The following is a 22,744-nucleotide window of genomic DNA, read 5'->3' as shown; positions in this document are numbered from 1 at the left end:
AAAGCACATTCCACCCCAAATTTATGATCAAATTCAAATTCCCCAAAATCTAATATATGACTCTGTAATCAATGGAAAATTCTGGAAGATTATGAAACAGAAATTTCCCAAAACATCCCAAAAAAACTAAAATTACCATGAAAATTAAGGAAATATTTGAAGGAAATTCCCTCAAAATTTGCAATTAAATTCTCATATGAAAGAGCCTTCCTGAAAAAGGCTACCTATTCCTTACAATAACGCCCCCCCCCCCAAAAAAAAATCTTCAAAAATGTAAAACAAGTTCCAAGAACTTTAAAAAGCAAGTTCCACCCTAAAAAATTTTAATCAAATTCCCCTAAAAATATATAAATAAATGTACCCCAAGTACATGGAAAATTGTAGAAATTGTCCAAAAACTCCCCCAAATATCAAAAAACCACAATTTCCATTAAAAAAAAAAACTAGAAACATATTGACGGAAATTCCCTACAAATTTGAAATTAAGTTTTTCAACGATAAAATCACACACCAGATAATATACATACCCCGCAAAACTTCTCAAAAGTTCCAGAAAAAATTTAAAGCAAATTCCCCCAACATTTCAAGCAAATTACTCCTAACTATTATCTCAAAAATTTTAAAAGCAGAATTTATTACAGTCGTAGGAAAGCCAAAATGTACATGCAGGGTTTCAGGAGGGTGTTGAAGTAGACCAGTAGGCTTTGGCAGTTCATACTTTTCATGTATTTGATGTGTTTATCCAAAGCTAGACGCTGTGTATATCTGACCCATGTTGTCAAGAATCACTTGATGAAAACTTTAAATTACCCCAAGAAAGTTCAACGTCCTTCACATTATTTTGTACAATACAAATAACGTACCTATCTGAAGCATACTCTTTAAGGCTGAATTAGTGCAGGTTATACAGTTTAATAGTAGGCCTGAAAGAGGATATTTACACGTACAGAGCTGAATGAGCCATCCCCTTTATGTGATTTTGGATTCAATCTGGCAGACAGAGTATCGTGTTAGAGCGATAAATTCTATTGAATAATGAGTGAAAATAGCCACGTCTGAGAGTCTATATTCAAACATGAGACAGGAGATTGCAATAAAGGTAATTACAATCCAACGTGACATTTCTGGGTTTCATCCCCTGAGATGAAGTGAAGCCATACGTCAATTAGTTCCTAACACGTTTTAACTTAACCCGTAGTCTGAGCCTCGACCAGGGCCTTTACATTTTTCTTCATTTACATCGCCTGGAGGGCAGACATTATTTCACTCCTGGGAGAAGACTGTTATGATGAAAATGGACTGTCAGGCACATTAGAAGATGTATAGCTCACACAGCCGAGGGCCAATTTAACCACGAGGCGCAGATCAGGCCTTGATTTAGTCTGTAACACACAGCCTCCATTACTTCCCTCGGCTTATTTCAGTGATCAATTAATTTCACTTCAAAGATTCTCATAGTATGTATAAAAACTGGCATGAGCTTGAATTCACTTCATGTTTTGTTAAATCAGAGTAAATGCAGTAAACAAAACCTGTGTGCAAATCATAGCTTACCCATGGATGAGTGATCCAGGTCAGTCTCATTAAAGATAAATAAATCACTAGTGATACAGGCTAATGTTAATGAGGAACTTCAAGCACACATATACAGTCCTTCGCTTAATTTGCACAAGACTTGGTTCATTTCTCTCTGCTGTGACTAATACATCAGCAGGAACCACAGTCACATCCAGCTGGCTACAATATGAACTGTATTTTTGTATTAAAACTGTATTTTGGTGATCTCAGACACATATAAAAGGAGAAATTGTCCACCACATAATAAACAGTTCTTGTGTCAGTGGCGGCAGAGGATATCTGATATCAGCTCAGGGTTCACGGAGGCCGGCTGAGTAACTGTGGTCTCGACAGAGATCATACTATAATCATTCCCTTTGATGTGGAGCCATAAAACATTTGGCATTGCTTCCTTTTAAAGCAGCCATGAGCTGGAAGCAGACGGTAGAGTGAAAATACTCCACTCTAAAGCATTACGGACACCTTGGTATCATGAAGCAGGGGCTGCTATGAATGTGTAGTATACTGGTTATTCAAAGTGGGGGTTACCATACACGTTTTTAATCAAAACAAAGGGCAGAAATATTAATAGAAATAGTGATTATGATTGACCATCCATTTGATATCTTTCATTTAACTCAGGATTCAATAATGAGTAATTACATTAAGCAATTAGTGTGATTATTCTATGTGGGCAAAGCTGAAAGACAATTATTCACTGACTTTTTTTTTAAACTAAGATTAAACACTTCATTTGCAATTAAATTGCATTTCCAATGAGGGAAAATCATGAAATGATTTCACTCACTTTGGGATATTTGTTCAGTTTTAATATAAAGTGCTTTTAAAAGCATTCATCCCCTTGGATGTTTGACCCTCTTAATGATTTTATAGATCAATAGTGATCGACAAAAAAATGTCAGAAAACGTCTCTTTAGTGTCAAAGTGAAAACAGATTTCTACAAAGTAATGTCAGTAAATTAAAAATATGTGAGGTTAAATAAGTGACTGCAGAGCTATTGCCTCCCTTTAAGTCAGTATTTAGTAGATGCACCTTTGGCTGCAACCACAGCACTGAGTCTGTGTGGATAGGTCTCAATCAGGCAGTTCTACTCCTGCCACAAATTCTCTATTGGATTGAAATCTGTGCACTCGGCCACTGCAGTGTCTTCACCTTATTGTCTTAAAATCTTTCTGTGTAGCTTTCGCTTTATGCTTTGGGGTCATTGTCTTGCTGGAAATTAAATCTTCTCCCAGTGCATAGTTCTCTTGCAAACTGAATAAGATTGTCCTCCAGGATTTTCCATTATTTTTCCGCATTCATTTTACCCTCTTCCTCTACAAGCCTCCTAGGGCTGGCTGTCGAGAAGCATCCCCACAGCATGATGTTGCCACCACGTGTTTGTGGTGACGTGCAGTGTTTGGTGTCTGCCAAACATAGCATCTTGTCTGATGGCCAAAAAGCACCATTTTGGTCTCATCAGACCAAAAAACTTGAGTCCACTTGGCCATGGAGTCTCCCACCTGCCCTCTGGTTAGTTCCAGTCGAGATTTAACAGTTTTCTTCAACTGTGGCTTTCACTTTGCCATAAAGCTTTGACTGGTGAAGAACCTGAGCAACAGTTGTTGCATGCAGAGTCTCTCCCTGAAGCTTGTAGCTCCTTCAGAGTAGTCATAGGTGTCTTGATGGCCTCTCTCACTAGTCTCTTCTTGCTTGAGACACATTCACTGCAGTCATGTGATCCCTTTTCACTTACTGTGAGATTACTTACATTAATTGGCTGGACTTCTGTTGAATTTGGTCAGCCACTTTAAAGGGAGTGAATATTTAAGCAGAGGGATTTTTTGTCAAAAAAGCCAAATTTTATTGACTATGATTGATTTGTAAAACCAATAAATGGATAAAACATCCAAGGGGGTGAATAACTTTTATGAGGACTGCACTGGCAAGCTGTTGCATGTGCAATTGTTAATGCAGAGGGTGCTGTAAACAAGTCGTATTATAAGTGGGTTACTGAGAATCTAAAGAGTCTGTATTTCCGTGCAAGTGTAGGAAAATCTGCATGTTTATTCACTCATGTGCGGGTCAGTTTGCATGGATGCATGACTCCGTTTCATCTGTTTAGTCTGTGCATTTGACACGAGATAGAAGGGGAGGACCGTTGGACTGTCTGTCCTATCTATCTGTCACAGCAGATGTCCATAGTAGGATGATAAATATAGAAGAAGAATGTAGGTGGAGCTGCAGGGATGCAGCAGAAAAGCAATCTATAGGAAGATACAAGGATTTAAAGGATGAAACACCCCAGAAATTCACATAATGTCCCATTTATAGATGGCTGACTGAGAGAAATGTGCCGTTTGCATGAAAGAAGCACAATAACAGATATCTCGGCGTGACAGGTTTATTGATATTCTGTCATGCATCACCTACAAACACACACCTACACATGCACAAAGGAGCACAGACACATCTTTCATGCTGCCTGAGCTGCATTGTGAGTTAATTTTAGCTAATTATATTCAACAATGCAATGTGGGGGGAGGGAAAAAGGCAAAATAGGGCATGGACATCATCATTTTTCACTATTATACATACATGCTAAACTCAATTACTATCTCTAAGTTGAAAGAAGTCTGCATGCATACACAGAAGAAAGTCCAGAGAGGATTAATGGTTTATTTAGGTCTGATTACAGCCGGTGTATTGTTGTGAAACAAAGGGAAGTGTCCTTGGAAAAGGACGACAGTAAATTCCTATTAGAGGCTTCCTTAAGGAGTAGCCAACCAGACTCGTTTTGGGCAACAGTTTCTCAAATGGATCTTCATTGATCCACAACAAAGCTCAAAATGAGGACAGTCTGATAATAAGTCCACAAAGGAGGATAAGATTCTCTATATTGTGTTTTGAATACAAATGCACTGATAAGCATCACATATATGGGTCAATAAGGGTCAGACATATAGGAAAGGATTCATTAAGATGCTCGATGCGCACCATAAAGGACCACTTCAGCGTCTTAAGCAGTAATACATTTATCATAAGGCTAAGGGAGGTGACTTGTACAAGAGAAGAGATGCTTACAGCAACATTAACAATGTATGGTTGATGTACTCTGCAGCTCCATGGCATGTACTTCAGTTTTCACTTCACAGCATTCCCCTCTAACCATGTTACATTTCCCTCTGCAAGAATGAAGTTTTACAGCGTGAGGTCAGAAAGAGGAGCAATCGAATCACAACAACAAGGGCTGAAGTTTCACAGTTGAAACGGAGCAAAGCAGAGCTGATTTCCTTTTCCTGTTTTTGAGTGAGACTTCTATGTAGTGGAGGAAAATCTTTGTGAGTTTTGTTTATCATGGGAAGAGAGGAGACTTATGCTGCTATAGTTTATCTGCTATGGACAGTAAATCACAGATTTATATAGTGAATGAGTTAAAGATTTAAGATATGAGGAGGAGTTAAAATAAAGCAGGGAGGGACTGCCAGAGAGAGTATAAGACTATAATACATCCTGCCATTTCTCAGAAGTATAAAGTTTGAATATACCTAGAATCTCTCCAATCAGAATCCCCTCAGGGGATCTGGCACAAAGAGGGATAAAGATGAGTGAATTTAGTGTTGTCTTATCATCAGTCTGTATTGTGCCAGATAATCTGTCTTCATGTAGCCAAGGCTGGCTGACCAAGTTGCTGATATTTCTTCACATCATGAATCCTCAGCAATCAGAAAATAGTCCCTTTGTAAAAATGATAACTGACATTATCTAAAAGTTGGACTTGGCAAAGCAATCTAATTGGGGAAGGGGTATTCCATGAATCCAGAAATAGTGTGTTTTTGTAGATCCTGAGTGGAGATGGGACAAAGTTCCAGAAGAGCAACCATCACTACATCCCTCCATTGATCTGGGCTTTTTGGCAGAGTGGCTAGATGGAAGCCTCTTCTCAGTGCAAATGCATTAAAGCCCATCCTGGAGTTTGCAATAAAGCACCAGTAGGACTTTCAGACAATGAGAAACAAGACTCTCTGGTCTGATGAAACAAACATTGAACTGTTATGCCTCAATTCTAAACATTATGTCTGTAGGAAACCAGACCTAAGCAGCAGAGACTGAAATACTGGTCAGGGCCAAAAGAGCAGAGTACAGAGATTACTCAATAAAAACCTGTTCAACAGAGCTCAGACTGGGCCGAAGATTTACCTTCCAACATGATAAAGACCCTAAGCACCCACAGAGGAGCAGGTTTGGGACAACTCTGTGAGAGTGGTCCAGCCGGAACCCTGACTTAAACCCTATTGAACATCTCTGGAGAGGTCTGAAAATGCCTGTCCACTGAAAGTCCCCATTTAACCCGACTGAGCTTGAGAGGATTTTCAAAGAAGAATGGCAGAAAATCCTCCAGTCCAGGTGTGCAAAGCTTGTTGTGTCATATACAAAAAGACCTGAGACTGTAATTGCTGTCAAAGTTGCTTCAAATTTCCTGTTGCCCTTTGGGCAGTCTTGTGTCTCCTTCAAGCTTGGGTCCTCTACCAGAGGCCTGGGGGCCTGAGGGACTTTGCTCTTCTGGACAAATATCTCAGATGTTCCGTCAATCTTTCCACATTTTCTGGTCTTTTTGGCCACAGTCGGTTTCTCAAGCTTCTTTCGTTCCTTGTTCTTGATGTTGCAGCCACATGAGATTGCTACATTATCACAGCCAGTTTGTTGGTTAGGATCTGTAAGTAGCTTAGCTCAGATATTCTCCACCACTTTTAAGGCTTTCTTCCACGCTGACCTCCAGCCCATACTCTGCACAGAGCTATCTGTGTATGCCAGGCACTTTGTTTGAACATCCAATGTATGCTTTTCTCGCATGTGCCACTGCTTCACTGTCTGGGGGGCATCTTTGCACAGCCTAAACCTTGGGTTCTCTCTGATGTGTCTGACCCCAACCCTCTATTGATGGACGGCTCTTGTGCAGCAATAACAAGTGCCTCTATGCTGTCCATCAGCCCATTGGTATGCAGTCCTAATATCAGCCATGTCTTGATGATGACATATTTTGCTGTTCTCTTGAAAGCTGGACATATTATGTAATTTAAAAATCTTGAATGCAAAATATAAAATTGTTTGGTATGAGTAAGCAAAAAAAGAGTTTAGTTCATAAATTTCAAGTTTGCATGTTGCGCATCAACTTCAAAAGATGAGTCTGTGTATGATAGAGTCTGAGAAATGATGGCGCACTCTTGTCTTGCTTTTCATTTTGGCCTGCAGTGTTTGCTTTTGTCATCCCAATCTGTTTCCTTACAGAGTAATTATTTTTGCTTTGGATGGAGTGTGTTTTTAAAAGTCAGTGTGGACAGAAGTTATTACTGTTTGCTTTCAGAGCTTACAGCTACATGTGTGCCAGCAGGGCTGGAGGTCGTCAAACTGCAGTAGATGAACACAAAGTAAAAGCATTTAGAAGTCGCATATAACACTAAACATGTTTCCTCATTGGGTGTGATCATGACGTCTGAGAGCAATGATCCAGAATTCCCTACAGTGGTTAGTGTTGGCAGATCTAATCATCACAAAGCCACAGACGTATTATTCACAATTTATTCACGCTCATCAAAACATCCAGTGACCTGTGGTGGCCTGTGGTAGGGGGCACTACAACTCTATTCTCATCAGGATGTAAAAGTCTCCCCACAGAATTAAGATAATAACTCAGAATGCAGTCGTATTGATTTTCAGCAACCCTTTCCTCTGAGGAGACTAGTGGAAAGAAAGCATGCTGGTGTTGCCCATGGCATAATGGTGTAAGAAGGCTCCCTTACTGTAGGGTCAAGCCTGCATCACCTATACCACTAATGTACTCATGTGTCTTATTCAGAATATGATCGAAGATGACTCCAATGAGCACAGCAACAGAAGCCAAGGTTTTTATTTTAACATCATCACTTACACCTACTTTGACCATGAAAGGATGTAAATTTGCATCTTGGAGTGCACCTGTATAAAAGCGTCTGCACCTATGAGATTTCCAGAGTAATTCATGCAGTTTTCTTCCTTTATTGTATTGCAAATTTTCCAGAGAACTTTAGCTGTTTTTACATTCATTCCTGAAAATAGCTGCATTTTTATGTCTGAAATATTCCAGTGTTTTGTTCACAAAATGTACAGACTTTTTATGTCGAACTGGAGGGCATCTCAGGAGGCAAGAAATGACAAGGGAGAACATTGCAAAAGTGCTGGATGAAAAACAGCAATATCAATGTTACATGTACAGTTCTGCAATGGCTGCAGTATATAGTGACTATAAAAAAGTCTTCATCCCCTTGTTTTTTTTATCCTTTTATTGGTTTTATAAATCAATAATGGTCTATATAATGAGGCTTTTTTGACCAAAAAAATGACAACCTGAAAACAGATTTCTACAAAATAATGGCAATTAAATAACAAAATGTCATGTAAAATAAGTGACTGAATAAATATTCACCCCCTTTAAAGTGACTGACCTAATTCAACAGAGGTAAAGCCACCTGTTGATAAGAGTCCCACAATTAGTGAAATTTGGATTCCCAGAGTGCAGTGAATGTGTCTTAAGTCATTGTAGTATAAAGACACCCTTTGTCTGGAAGGTCCAGTCTCTAGCTAATCAGTATTCCTGGCTACCATTACACCATAAGGACAAAATAACACTCAAAGCAACTCAGAGAAAAGGTTATTAAAAAGTAGAAGTCAGGGGATGGATACAAAAAAAAAATCCAAGGTGCTGAACATCCCCCCGGAGTTCAATTAAATCCATCATCAAGAAATGGAAGGAATGTGGCACATGTGTAAATCTTCCTAGATCAGGCCTTCCTCACAAACTGAGCAACCACACAAGAAGGAGACTTGGAGAAAGGCCATCAAGACACCTATGACTTCTCTGAAGGAGTTACAAGTTTTAGCAGCTGAGATGGGAGAGACCCTGCATACAACAAATGTCGCCTGGGTTCGTATTTTTGGCGGACACCAAACATTGCACATCACCACAAACACACCATCCCCACTGAAGCACAGTGGTGCCAGCATAATGCTGTGGGGATGCTTCTCATCAGCCAGCCCTGGAAGGCTCTTAAAGGTAGAGGGTAAAATATAGGAAAATCTTGGTGGACAATCCTATTCAGTCTGCAAGAGAACTACGGCTTGGGAGAAGATTTATTGACTTGCAAGACAATGGCCTGAAGCATACAGCGAAAGCTACACAGAAATGGCTAAAGACAACAAGGTGAATCTTCTGGAGTTGCACAGTCAAAGCTGAGACATCAGTCCAATAGAGAGTTTGTGGCTGGACTTGAAACACCCATTCCCTCTGCAAGCTGCAGAGCTTGAGCAGTTTTGGAAAGAATGGAAAATTGCAGCGTTTAGATGTGCAAGCCTGATTGAGACCTATCCACACAGACTCAGTGCTGTGATTGCAGCCGAAAGTGCGTCTAAAAACGGACTTGAAATGGGTGAATATTTATGCAGTCATTTAGTTTAAATTACATATTTTTATTTAGTTGAAATTACTTTATAAAAATCTGTTATCTTTTTGAAATGATATATAGATTTATTAAAAGGGAAAACATCCAAGGGGTGAATACTTTTTGTAGGAACTGTAATTGCTGAATTGCTTAACACATTTACCTGACAAGTCTGATAAAATTATTATTTTAACATATACACCTAAAAATGAGACCTACCATACTGCCTTTTCTCGCTTCATGTTCAACATAGTGTGGTTCTGCTGGAGGCTTCTGCCTGTTAAGGGGAAGGTTTTCCTTGCCACTGAAACTTAACTCCATTCTGCTTAGTGCTGAGCTCATTATGGATTATTTTTGGATCTTTATAATAACATATCAAAGTGTATGGTCTAGACCTACCCTCTGTTGATGGGTGATTTATTTTTTATTGATAGGGCAGGAAAATTTGACTTGCTGGGTGAGAAAAACCTACAGTTGACACTGAAATAACTTGAAATTGACAAAAGCAATAATGAATAAAAATTAACTGAAAATTAACTGATGAAAATCAGACATTGCTTTTGAATTGGGGTTCAACAGAATCACATTAAAAAAAAAACAGGCTAAAGAAACTGATGTGGACAAAATTGATAGTATCACCAGAAAAGATGTCAAACAATTTTACCATAGGGATGTGTTAAACTAAGGCGTGTCCTGTGATTTGCATCACAGGTGTCTTCAAACTTGTAATCAGTCAGTCTGCCAATCTAAAGGTTGGAAAGAAGTCACTGTGCTAACGAGACAGTTGTCCCAGGAGATTAGAAAGAAAATTATAGACGAGCATGTTAAAGGTGAAGGCTATAAGACCATCTCCAAGCAGCTTGATGTTCCTTTGACTACAGTTGCACATATTATTTAGAAGTTTTGGGTCTAGGGACTGCAGCCAACCTCCCTGGACGTGACCGCAATAGCAAAATTGATGACAATTTGAAGTGACAGATTATACGAACAGTAACCAAAGAGCCCAGAATAACTTCCAAAGAGATTAGAGGTGAACTCCAAGGTCAAGGTGCATCAGTGTCAGAACCCATCCATCCATCACTGTTTGAGTCAAAGTGGGCTTAAGACCGCTAAGGAAGACTCCACTGTTGTGAATCATAAAAGCGAGAGTGGAATTTGCCAAAGTACACATTGACAAGCCACAGAGCTTCTGGGAGAATGCCCTTTGGACTGATGAGACAAAACTGAAGCTTTTTGGCAGGTCACATCAGCTCTACGTTCATAAACACAAAAATGAAGCATACAAAGAAAAGACCACTGAACCTCCTGTGAACCATGGAGGAGGCTCGGTTATGTTACAGCGCTGCTTTGCTGCATCTGGCACAGGGGGTCAACCTCCCATAGACGGTGTTTGGGAAAGGGCAGAGCCTTTGAAAAGAAAAACTCAGAGGGCGACTGGATGAACATTCAGTAACATCTTTACGGGCCAATCAGACGACAAAACACGTGACATTGTAGGTGTGCACCGTTACCGAGGAGTAAACTCCACAGAGAACTGCATAACATGAACCATGGGGACTGTAGACATGTCAGAACACGACTTTTGTTGTTTTTGAAAAGAAAACTCACTGTTGTTATTTGTTCTTCTTTTAACAAAGAAATGTAAAGTTTTGATAAAACTGATGCTATAGCAGCATCCTCTTTAATCTCTTCCACCATAATTGCCCCGGCCTCTTGTTGCTGCTTGCTTATGTTACGACTCCACCACGCCCAGAAGTACTGCCTCTTACTCCTCAAACGACTCTGATTGGTTTGTCACTCTCTTACAGGGTCCATTCTGTTCAGATGGGAGATTTGCAAGATGGATTCGCCAGTAGTTTGCCTTTTAAAATGATTTTGTTGAACCCTGATTCAAAAGCAGTGTCTGATTGTCATTAGTAAATTTTCAGTTAAACGTGATGCCAACAATTTTGTCCATGTGTGTATCTAAATAAGTTACAACATGCAGTATTTTATGGACAAAACTTGCAAAGACTGGAGTATTTGCAGTGTAGCTTAATACATGATAGTGATATCCAACATGCAAAGTTAAAGGCTTCAAAGCAGAAGTCTGCATCAAAGTAAATAACATCTGGTGGCTGGTTCCTGATATTCAGTCTCCATACATACATAAAATCACTCATACATACATAAAATCACATCTAAAGCTTTATGTGTGTGTTCCAGCTTTAAAGGATTCACGTTCAGCCACAGACTAAGGATGATAAGCTTAATTTTTTCTCCCAACATTTTGTATCTCAGAGGAGTCTACAAGCAGTGGTTACATAAAATAGACACATGGATAAACGGTTTAAAATGGTTAGGCTTGCTTGTATCAGCTTAGATAGTGAGTGCGGTGTTTGCAGCACAGCTCAGCTATGGACTCTGTCTGTTACACCCTGGTCATTTGCATAACAGTGAGGTCACCGTCAGTGAGTGAGGGGAATGTGAATGCTCCGCTTTCCATCGCTCCCTCCCTCCCATCTCACAAATATGTTCATGCATACACATGCACACGCAAACAACAACAGCATTGCGATCCCAAAGGCGCACACAAACACACAGGGAGCAGGGCAGGAGACAAGAGGTGATGATCAGGGAGTGGCACAGGGAATATATCTCTCAAATAGGTTCTGTCATCTTTGGCTCCACATACTGAGTAAGTGCAGAGAGGGGACAGGGCTTTTTCAAAGGAGACCGCTGCACAATGTGTGCGGAGAATTACAGAAAACTCCCCAAGGCCTGTGATTAGGGAAACAGCTCAGGGCCACAACTTAACACTATAAAGTGGATCCCTCTCTATCATCTGCACTCATCTCAGTGGAGTAAATAGCTTCCTGTGGGAATTCATTAGATTGCTTTCACTTCCACCTGAAAGAGGCCCAGCTTTCAGGTCAGATTAAGTACAGGCAGAGGAGAGAGCTTATGTTCCATTGAAATGCAACCTCTTTGAATCTTTTCTACTTCCAAGCATTTAGATGCACCCAAGGTTGGTCCGAGTATTTCCCAACTGCTCTTTTCTCTCTTTCTGTCTTTTTTTTCTCTTTCCAATTTGGCTCCGTTATTCCAGGCTGCCAGCTCAGGGACAGCCATTCACCATGACACCAGCTTTGGCAAGGCTGATGCCACACTCCAATATCAATAGCTCCTCTGTGTCTCTTGAGGAGGAGCTTTCTCTCTCTAGAGCTCTCAAAGCCTAAGACGCTTCTTTTTCATCATGTTATCTGACACAATCTGGCTGTTTGTAGTGCAAACATATTGTGTTTTTTTTTTTTTGGTTTTTTTTTTGCATTACATCTGTTTAAAACATTTGAAGTGGCGCTGGTTTATGTGGGATTGTGTGCACAGGCACTTTTCTGTGCACCGTCAGAGGAAAAAACAATAAAGGTTTCTTGGCATGCAAAGAGGAGGCCATATGTGATGGAATAACAGTGACAATAAAAGTTTAATGGCATCATCTGCTACTTACAGGGTGTAATGAATAGTCTGCATGGAGATACAAACACTTGCTGAGTTCCCATCATTCTTTACTTCCTCGACTGCTTCATCAAGAAAAAGGAAGCTTCAACCAAACTCCCAAAGGAGACTCCTGACTACAGCGTGACGAATGAAGGTCTGAAGAGTAAAGAATGAACATAAACAACATCTTTTATTCCCTTGAGCCTCTATTCCCTCATGTTTATCTATGCTGTGTCATGCACACCTGTGCAAACATTTATTCTTACAAGAGATGCTTATGTTTTAGCTGCTGTCTCTGCTACCTGACACCCTAAGGACCAACTTTACCTCTTGATCTCTGCACACTTTGGTCTATTCATTATTCACAGCCCTGACCATCCTCTAAATTAAAGATACAAGCTTTGACTGCTCCATTTTTTACAGGGCAAAATCTCCTCACAGGCATGCCTCAAAATGAAGCAGCGTCTCTGAGAAGGAGCAAGTGCATACAAATGTCTGTGAATGGGTTTCATGTGTAAATCAGAGCATGGATGATTGTTCTGGTGAAGCCCTGATGCATCGTGGCCATGCTTTGTTCCCCCTTGTTCTCTCTTTGATGATACCATGCTCAGGCTTTGGGGACGGCCCTCATCCTGCCGATACAGCCTGACCGACTGTCTTGAAGTCTTTCAGGGACATATTGCTCCGCTGCTCTACAAATAAAGCACCAGCTCAGAGCAGTCTGCATGCATCTGAACGCCAGCAGAATCAATTAGCTGGGTGTGTTGTGAGATTACACTGACACAGACGTGCTCACAACTTGCTCCAGAATCCTCCGCTTTGAAGTGAAGCTCGGCTGTTTGACGGGCAAATAGCGACTGACGAAGGTGTCTACCAGGAAAACTGCAGTTTTAAGGCTTTTCTGCAAGCAAAGAGAGGATCTCCTCTGTTTTGGCTTATATAGACAGTACGTTTGCATAGAGATGCTCTTGATTTTTCTGATTTAATGACAGGCCTCTCTTTAAAGAGCCACTGAACCCATTTTGTACAAGCAGAAAGTTGTATCAGTCTATTTAGCCTTCAAAAAATTTTTTTTAGAAGAATCGCCCAGGTATAATATCAGGCTTGGTTTTGATTGTACACATGCCCACACATACACATAAAATACATTATTTTAGGTTAGATAGAGTACATCCTCTATATCCCAAGCCTTTTTTACCATCCAGTACAAAATAAAGTTGCATTCACTCATATGACAGTGTCCATCCACAGGACATGGCTTTTGGATAGTCGTTGGATTGGGTTTAGGACTCAAAAAGGCCTTAATATGGTTAAGGGTCGAGTGAAAAAAATCATGACACTTCCTCATTCTCTTGCCAAAATCAGGTACCAAGTCATGGTAGTGTGTTCTATGTACTCTGCCAAACCTGGGGTCCCTGCTTTCTACAGCTGAGAAGCAGAATAGATACAGCTGCATTGTTTTTTTTTTCACCACCAGTAGAGAAATATCATGGATTTAGAATGTCTGACAAAAACTAAATTAAATTTTAGTCTGGTTTTAGTCATCTTGATGAAAATCAGACTTAATCTAGTTTTTGTGATGGAAAAAAGTCTGTCAACGAATAGTTTTAGTCTTAGTTGATGAAAGTAACACTGCTACCCATTCACATGTTCACACACTTACATGAAGCAATAGGAGCAAATTGGGATTAAGTGTCTTGCCCAAGGACACATTGACATGTGACTGCAGGCACTGGGGATCAAACCCACACCTTTTCAATTGTAAGAAGACTGAAAATCTACTGAGCTACAGTCGCCCAATAATAATGAAGTGGCAGCTGGCTGGAGGGAGATCACCAAGAATGTCTGGTAACTTTTTTTTCTTAATGTATCCTTCCCTTAGACACCATCTCTTTCAGAACAGAAATATATGCTAAAACTCTAAAAAGAAACTCTGAATTCCATTTAGGTTTAAGGTGTCAGCTAGGATACCAAAAGTTAAAAACCTGACCTGCAAGAGCAATTTACAAAGGTTTCACAAAGTAAACAGTCTGCTTACAGGAAAAAGCTGGTCCTCCAATAAAAACATTCTAAAGCAGCAGGCATAGCTTATTTAGCTCAGTTAGCTGCAAAGGGTACAAAAATTATATAGCTACTTAGCTTACATGGCTAAAGCTAATATCACAAAGCAGCTAACGTAAGCTAGGTCCATTTTAAAGCTAACTTAGTTACAGTGGCATATGTAGTAACGTTAATTACGTAGCTAGCAAAGCTATGTCCACTTAAGCAAAAGCTAATGAAGCTAAAGCCAGCCATAGTTTGTGTAACTTCTTCTAAAACCAGTCTATACATAATCTCGGATTAGACCTCTGACTTTTTTCTCTGCTTCATTTTTTAAATATTTCTCAGTCTGTAATGTTTGGAATGTAGCCAAGCTATTTCTGTTTTAGAAATAGATGCAAGGATGGTGGCTTGCTTTAGCTTCATTAGCTTAAATGCAAGCTAACAAAACCATGCTAGTTTCCTAATTAATGCTACTACGTAAGCCAGTTTAGCTAAGTATGCTTTAACAACATAAGGTGTTAGAAAAATGTTGCTACTTAAGCTATGTAGCTGGCTTAAATAGCTACATTTCTAGTTTTGTTAATATCAGTATCTATGGGGTTTGTGAGCTTTAGCTTTAGATACGTTATCTATATGACTTTGTTATCTCTGTAGCTAGCATGGCTTACACAGCTTACGTGCTATTCACTGGAATTTATAAAGTGTTTAATCCTTACCTTAAAATCCCTGTAAAGTGATTTAAAAAAAAAAATAATTATTTTGGTTTGTTGTATGACAGGCCACTGTGTTATGAATCAGCAGACCAAATTTCAGTCATGAAAAACTCCTTTTAAGTTTATAAAGTCAAGCTTAAAAATCATGAATAAATTGAAATGATCAGAGCGCAGGCACCTGGCTCTCTGCCAGAGCAGAGAGGCAGAAGTTGGAGATTAAATTTACTGTTTTCTGGTACAAATCTTTCTGTAATGATACTTTTAAAGACCCAAAGGCCACCATGGCTGATAGATATGGGAAATTTACTTCAAAATGAACACAAACACAGCATGTTTTTTGGCTTTTAACTTTCAATAACATCAGCTAACATCAGCTAAATGAAAACTCCAGTCACACGTAGATGTCAGTGTTTCCAGATGTTTACAGCAAACTTATTCCAGCATATCCTATGTGCTAAGACACAAAGTTTAGATTTCCCTTTACAGGGCATTTCAACCCTTATCCTAAGCTTACCGAAAGCTCAATCTGATTTTATTTTGAGAGATTTAACGTGTATTTCTGTTATGACAGATTGGGCGTCTGCAGCCAGACCCCTCTCTGCCTATTAATTTGGTTTTCTTTGTTCACCTTTTTTTCTGTTTTATAATTTATACAGTCTGACTCTATAGGGTCTGAAGGCAGCATATCTTGGCTACTACTACTTTAACTTTGACCAGATATATTCTTTAAATCAGATCTTATCTGTACCTTGTTTATACCGCATCTCTAAGATCTCTTCACAATTTTTACTATAACAAAAAGAAAAACTCTTCATTCAAGAGGTGCAAGTCCCCTAAAGCTCATGAAAGGAAAGAAACCATCTCTGAACATGTTTTTGAGTCTGCCTGCAAACAAACACAAAGAGCTGCATGAAGTAGCTGATCCATAATGTCACCCTGCTGCCTAACTTAGCCTTCCTGCTGTATTCATGAATGTATAAGAATTTGTTGATGTTATGGAGCTCTCCTTTCATTTAGCTTGTTTGCAGAGAGAGGTAGTGGTGAGCGCAAGACGGTGGTTTGTTCCTGCAAGTCTGCAGCCTGCAAAAGAAGGCAAGACACACTCTGAATTGTTTTCATTTTTGCTACTGTATCATAAAAGTAAGATGCAAAGAGAGTCTCAGGGGACTACTTCGAATGTTATTTACTTTCAGATGAGCTCAAGTGTAAGCATAACATGTTATTTATATTGCTCAGATTTCTCCCTAGCCCTTAGTTTCAGCACTCAGCATCTAGAATAATAATCAAGGATGAACTTTACCTCCTTGCAACAGAAAAAAACAACATAAAGATACATGTGTATATCTATCTACCCCCTCCACCCACTAAGGTCGGCTGATTTGTTTGCCAACTCTAAAAGTCTTAGATTTTTATCAAATGTGAAGCTACACTTTAATTATAGGCTTGTGTGTTATTATTGTGCTGTAACACAGTGATAACACTTTTACTGCTGGATGCTCAGATAGCCAGTTTTATCCTTCCTTGTTGCAAAGCCTCTCAAAAGAAGACTGCTATGAACCACATCAGCTTGTTTGTAGCAATAAGAGTGAGCTCTGGCTCAGTGTAGACCATAAACTTTACTTCTCACCTTTAAGGGAGGATATCCAACATCCAAAGTTGGAGCTTGGATAAAAGAAATAGCTGATTGAAAGCTTTATTTCTTATCTTTAGTGCTGGAAAAGATTATTTCTTAAGCCAAGGTGAGACTATATGATCTTTTTTGTCAGTTACGATGGTCAAAGTCAGATTAAGTGATCAAATGTGAAGCACCTACAGTAGACATTTAATCTCTCCCATGGCTCCCCTTAACAACATTTCCTGGCACTGTGTGCCAAGCTGCAGCCTCTGGTGGCAAAAAAAAAAAAAAACACAGCCGCAGAAGAAGTTGTGAAAACTGCAAAAGCTGGCTGAAAAACCATTGAAGTTACAAACACACCCATTCGTGCTCATTTTTATAGTAGCTACAACATGGTTACAGCCTGGTTTAAAAACAAATCTGGTCACACAGCATAGGGGCCGAATGGAATAGACTGTTTATGAGGTGAACAAAACACGTATACTCAGTCCTGTTAACCTCCTAGCAACTCTGTCCAGACAGATAAAGGGAGACAAGAGTCTAAACAGGTCTTTAACATATTAAAAATAAAACTAATTTTGTCACAAACGTGCCTTTCGTTGAAACAGAGCTATACCATCAGCCAAATAAACCTTGTGGGGTAAGCAACTGAGTAAAGATGTGCCATTCACAAATGAGCCTGAAACAGCTCTTCAATGTGGGCCACAGTAGCTGGCTCCTATTTAAGTGGCAGTTTCCTTTCCTCAATCATTTGCCATCATTTAATCTGCCTTTACAAAGCAAAACTGGTACCAAATGAAGAGCCATTTAGAAGCCAGACAACCAGCTGACCCAGTCGACCTGGATCTCTTGGAAGAGACATATTTCCCATCACAACGAGAGAGGCTGAAGTTTGGTGAGATGAACCTCAGGTACATAAACATTACATAACATAAATAGCTCAAAACATGGCCATTTTGGTAGCTTTTCTCTATGCAGAAATTATTAATTGCCACCCAACAGGTGTTCTCAGCTGCTGCGTGATGTTGTCTGCAAAGAATCTGTAATTAGGATCTTGACTAATCTTACTGAAAGGCGAGGAATGTTGACAAATAAGAAAAATGTGCCTGATTGGCAACTGATTGTCAGCACCTGTGAGCATCAGCCCTACTACAGTGGTCAGTATGTGAATGTTCCAAGAATCGGCAGAATTGATTTGACTGATCTGAAGAGGGCCTGCGCGATAGGGCAACTTCAAGCTAGAGTTCTGCCAAACCAAACTGCGGCATTATTTGGTGTGAGTCCTAGAACCATCTCCAAACTGAAGGCCAAGTTCGATGTAAGAGAAAGGATGCAATGTGGGCATCCCAATAGGAAGACACCCCAAGAAGACCGTCCCCTCACCTTGTCAGCACTGAGAAGCTGTAGGCTGTCTTCAACAGATTTGAAGTTGCAAGACAATATAGCTGACAGCTCACTGCCCAGGCATCTTACGCAGACATTTCTTCAATGCCATGTTTACAGAAAAGTATTTCAAAACAAAAAAAAAATAAAAATATTGTTTTCCTCTCCATGTGGACAAGGCTCCTGTTTGTTAAATGAATAATTAGTAGATTGCCATTATGTCCTGTTTCTTTAGACTTCAAACTTTCAATCCACCAAACAAGAGTCGATGGCAGAATAAACGGTTTGGCACTTACTGACCGCTCACCCTCGTTTCCACAGTTATGGATGTAAGTCAACCGGATGCCCATTCATGGGAATCTCTGTGTTGTCCATCTGCCTGTGGAACTCCTCCCCTCTGTAATATTCCCATCCAGAATGTGACACAAAATGTAGCTTTTGCGGTAGATTTTGGAAAGACCAATTTGGCTTAAAGGGGTGAAATTGTGATGTTTTGTGTATGGGTTGAACTCAGGTGCGGAGACGGAAGCAGTTTTAACAGTTTATTGTGCAGATAAGTGCAGAAGGGAGGGGGATTCCAAGAGTCCAGGAGGGAGTGAGGGAGTGCTGGAGCTGGCTGTGGTGAACTGAGCAGGAGGCACTGGAAAAAAGGAGGAGAGGCACGTTAGCGACAATACAAGAAAAATGCAAACACTGGAGATCACTAGAATCATTAATAAGCACAAGAAAACTTCTCTGGAGGATCAGGAGAAGGAGCCTGGAGACGACGTTTACCGTGAGGTAAGGTTGACAAGACTCAGGCGCTGTAGAGAGCTGCAGCCAGTCTTAAATAGCAGGAGTGATTAGTAGATTCGCTGCAGGTGTGCCTCTCCACAGCACCAGGGGGGCAGGGTGAACGCCTCAGGAGAAACAGAGTAAAGTTAGCAGCCAGCAGCCAGCTCCGGAAACCGGAAGTTCCACAAAGTAAAATGCACAATACAAAATAAACACCACAGAAATATGGGACCTTTGATCACTTAAGTGAATAGTTGGAAGGAATGGTTACATTAAAGACAGGTTATTTAACATATAAACAAACATTTATTTGGCTAAACAAGTTATCCCGTTCTTCTGTTCATATGTTCTTATATGAAATACTTGCTGCTTTCCTTGTTGGTCAGCTTCTACAATTGTTTCTCGATATGCAATATTAGTCCTCTTTTATCACTGTAATTCCATCAAACACACATTCAAAGCTGCTTAATGGCATAAAGAAACAGACAATATTATCCTCTACTCAATGGCTACATAGTTAAACAGCTTTATCCATCCATGAAAAAGTGCAGCTCCTGGCATTGGACCATAGGGGGCATTGTCTGTATATTCATGGATATATGGACATAAGTCACGTACATATTCTATAAAGACATTTCATGCACAGGTGTTGACATGACAAGAGTCATCGCAACAGCAAAACATGGTGTTTGGCATTGCCAGAGAAAATTTGGCAAATTTTTCATGGGCACAACCCACTTACTCAGCTCTGCTGCTCATCCCCCAAACACACCTTTCTTACAAATGTGGCACCATTTAAAAGGGAAATAAACAGGCTTTCGTATGCTAAGAAGCATTGTTACAACAAAGAAATAATCTACCAAGCACAAATTTCCTTACTTTTGTGCTATGTTTAGATCATTTAAAGGGTTCACATACTTTTCTTGCCACCGTGTGTGCAAATTTCGATATTCATCCTAAAATTCCAGTCGTATAAGTGGGCATTATAATGAAATAGGGCGTTTAAGACGGTGTTTGTGTGTATGTTCAAGGAGAGAGAGAGAGAGAGAGAGAGGGGAAGAGAAAGCAGTATCCAGGAACAGCTGGTGTCGGGGCGTAATGACCTTTTGTCTCCCGATGGTCAGGTACGGAGAAGGGGGGCGGAGACTCACGAGGAGCGCTCGCTTCATATCGGCTTGTCCCAGTGGCGTCCAGGACAAATGGCCGTGAACCAACAGCGAGGGAGAGTGTGAGCCAACCGGTTCTTTTTTTTTTTTTGTTATTTTCCCAGCACATAGCAGAAGAATGAGAGCCGTCTCCATGTAGGTTAGAGAGGGCAAAGAGCGCTCTGTATCCCCACTCTCTGTACGTTAAATCCATCTGGCGGAAGGATGCGAGAGTCCTGTTGACACCACGGAGAGATACACGCTGAGACCGACTATGGCTGTGGACGGTAGGAGCTCACAGTTTCTTTTACTACAAGCCTCATATAGCGTTAATGTTCATGTGGGGACTTAATGTACCACTCAGTAACGAGTTCACAGCGACCGTACAGTAAGCTACTTCTCATACTAGACCTCAACAGCAGGCTACAAAACAGGGGCATGCTCTTATTCTGAAATTTAGTGACTATTTTAACAACTCCACAACACGCGGACCTTATTCTCTGAGACTGTTAATGTTGTTTTGGTCAATGAGGAGGCTAACACATATTCACAATCCAAACCACAGGCATAAAGAAACACATTAGTTGTTTCTGACAGGATTTCAGGTGCTAACAGGACGGTGTGACTCCACTGTCAGCTTAACTTGATAACATCCACCATGAAACTTATGAATAACCTATGCTGTCACAAAACATCCACAGTTAAGCCCTGTATCCATGCAGTGTTTTGGCACACTTGAATATTTATTGCAGTTAAGATCAGAGGTGTCATAAGGAAATAGAGTCATGGTAGAAGTTACTAGTGGTCTATTTGCACGCTAAAGCATAAATTTCACTTTCAAACCAGTAAGTCAAAAATGAATATCATGTTTCACTCAACTAAAAACAGTGGAGTCCCAGGGCTTAGAATAGAGTGTTAAAGTTTGCTTACAGGGATTATTCTAAACCAGCTCACACCCTGTATTGTTCCCATCATAACCCGAACCACCTCCTCTGAAAGCTGAACTCATCCTGTGTTCCTAATGTGCTTTGAGAAGGGAGTGTCATGTTTTACAATGCAGCCTATAGCGCCATACTGTTCCCTTTTTTTGTGTCTGTAAAGGGCTGCAAACAGCAGTTATTGTCATTTTTGTATTACCTTCAGATTTGTTGCCATTATAAATCATCATACATCCCTAAAGCCCAAAATCACATCCAGACAAAGCTCATTTTGTCTGACCAAATCTTTCCAAAGAGCTCTCTATTGATTTTGCTTGCAAAATGACAAACTTTCACACATGAGAAGCTGCAAACTGATCATATTTGAGCAAAAATAGATGAAACCAACCTATGTCTATGCTGATTTTATTCTGTACACATGTAGGCACTTTTTCTCACTAAATAACCCCATCCTGCTTTGTAAGTGTTATCAAAGGTGTGAACATTTGCAATCTTATATGTAAAACGTGGTTTTTTTTTTAGCATTGTGTGTATTATCTTGTTTAACAATGATGCTAGCAACTGCTAAATACATTAAAAATTGTAATCTAGAATTCAACGGTATTGTTGCTGACGATCAGGTGTGCTTTTGTAGGTCATATGGAGACATCAATGTCAGTTTAAGTCTATTTTATAACCAGAGAAAAACTCTTAACATTGTTAATTTCAGCACATGCAGCCTAAGTATAAAACATACACGCCTTTTCTTTTCTTTAATTATTTATTTAGCCTTTTTTAAATTTTTACTAAAGATTATTTTTGGGTCTTTTCTGCCGTTATTTTGATAGGACAGCTGAAGAGAGACAGGAAATGTGGGGAGATAGGAGGGGGAAGAAATGCACCAAACAACACCAAGACAGGGCATCAATCCCGCAACCAGTGCGTTGTTGACATCAGCCTCAGCATATGAGCGCCTGCTCTACCTACTGAGCTAAACCAGCTCCCTCCTTAGCCTTTATTTAACCAGAATTATTCTCTTTCAAAAATCTCTTTTATTATGGAGGTCTGGCCAAGACGCACACAAAAAAATGGAGCAAGGTTACATCAATAAAGCTTTCATTAGAAAATGTGCATACACTAGTCAAATGTTCCCAAAGTCTAGCTCTAAAATCTCCTAAACTAATGCAGCACACATGTTTCACATGACCCTGTAGCCGTAGACCAAGATGACGGAGCAAAAACCTTAAAAGCTCTTCAACCAAAGATGGGGGATTCTCATGCATGCTGAATCCATGAGACTGTAGGTTACAGCTACTTTTTGGAGTCAGTAGAGAACATAGATGAGAAAACAAATTATGTAAAACCACCTTATAAAGAAAGATAAACCAATGTTCCATCTTTCTACTGTATAAGGACAACCAACCAGTTTTCTCATACATAACACAATGATGGGTGCAAAAACAGAGTGGAGAAAAAACGTAAGGCAACATGGGACACTGAGTCCAGCATCTTCAGAGAGGATGACGTAGCATGCATATGAAGAATATCACCATAATAAATCAGAGACAGAAATGTTGCTTGCATCAAAAGAAAAACAGCATTTGTTTTAATAGGATACACCCAGTTTCACTCAGTTTCTTTATA

At 40.0% G+C, this 22,744-nt stretch overlaps 1 protein-coding gene across 1 annotated transcript in view; it reads left to right on the top strand.

The window, feature by feature from the left end:
* The first annotated feature begins 20,243 nt into the window (after nucleotides 1-20,243).
* Nucleotides 20,244-22,744, top strand: part of samd10b (sterile alpha motif domain containing 10b) — an 80,252-nt gene continuing 77,751 nt past the window's right edge. Inside the window, exon 1 of the mRNA XM_041799782.1 lies at nucleotides 20,244-20,470. Coding sequence (XP_041655716.1) covers nucleotides 20,458-20,470 — 13 coding nt within the window. The 5' untranslated portion in view covers nucleotides 20,244-20,457. The remainder of the gene's footprint in view (nucleotides 20,471-22,744) is intronic.

The sequence above is a fragment of the Cheilinus undulatus genome, linkage group 11 (genome assembly GCF_018320785.1).
Source record: "Cheilinus undulatus linkage group 11, ASM1832078v1, whole genome shotgun sequence".
NCBI classification, from domain to species: domain Eukaryota; kingdom Metazoa; phylum Chordata; class Actinopteri; order Labriformes; family Labridae; genus Cheilinus; species Cheilinus undulatus.
This window is presented reverse-complemented; position numbering and strand designations above follow the sequence as displayed.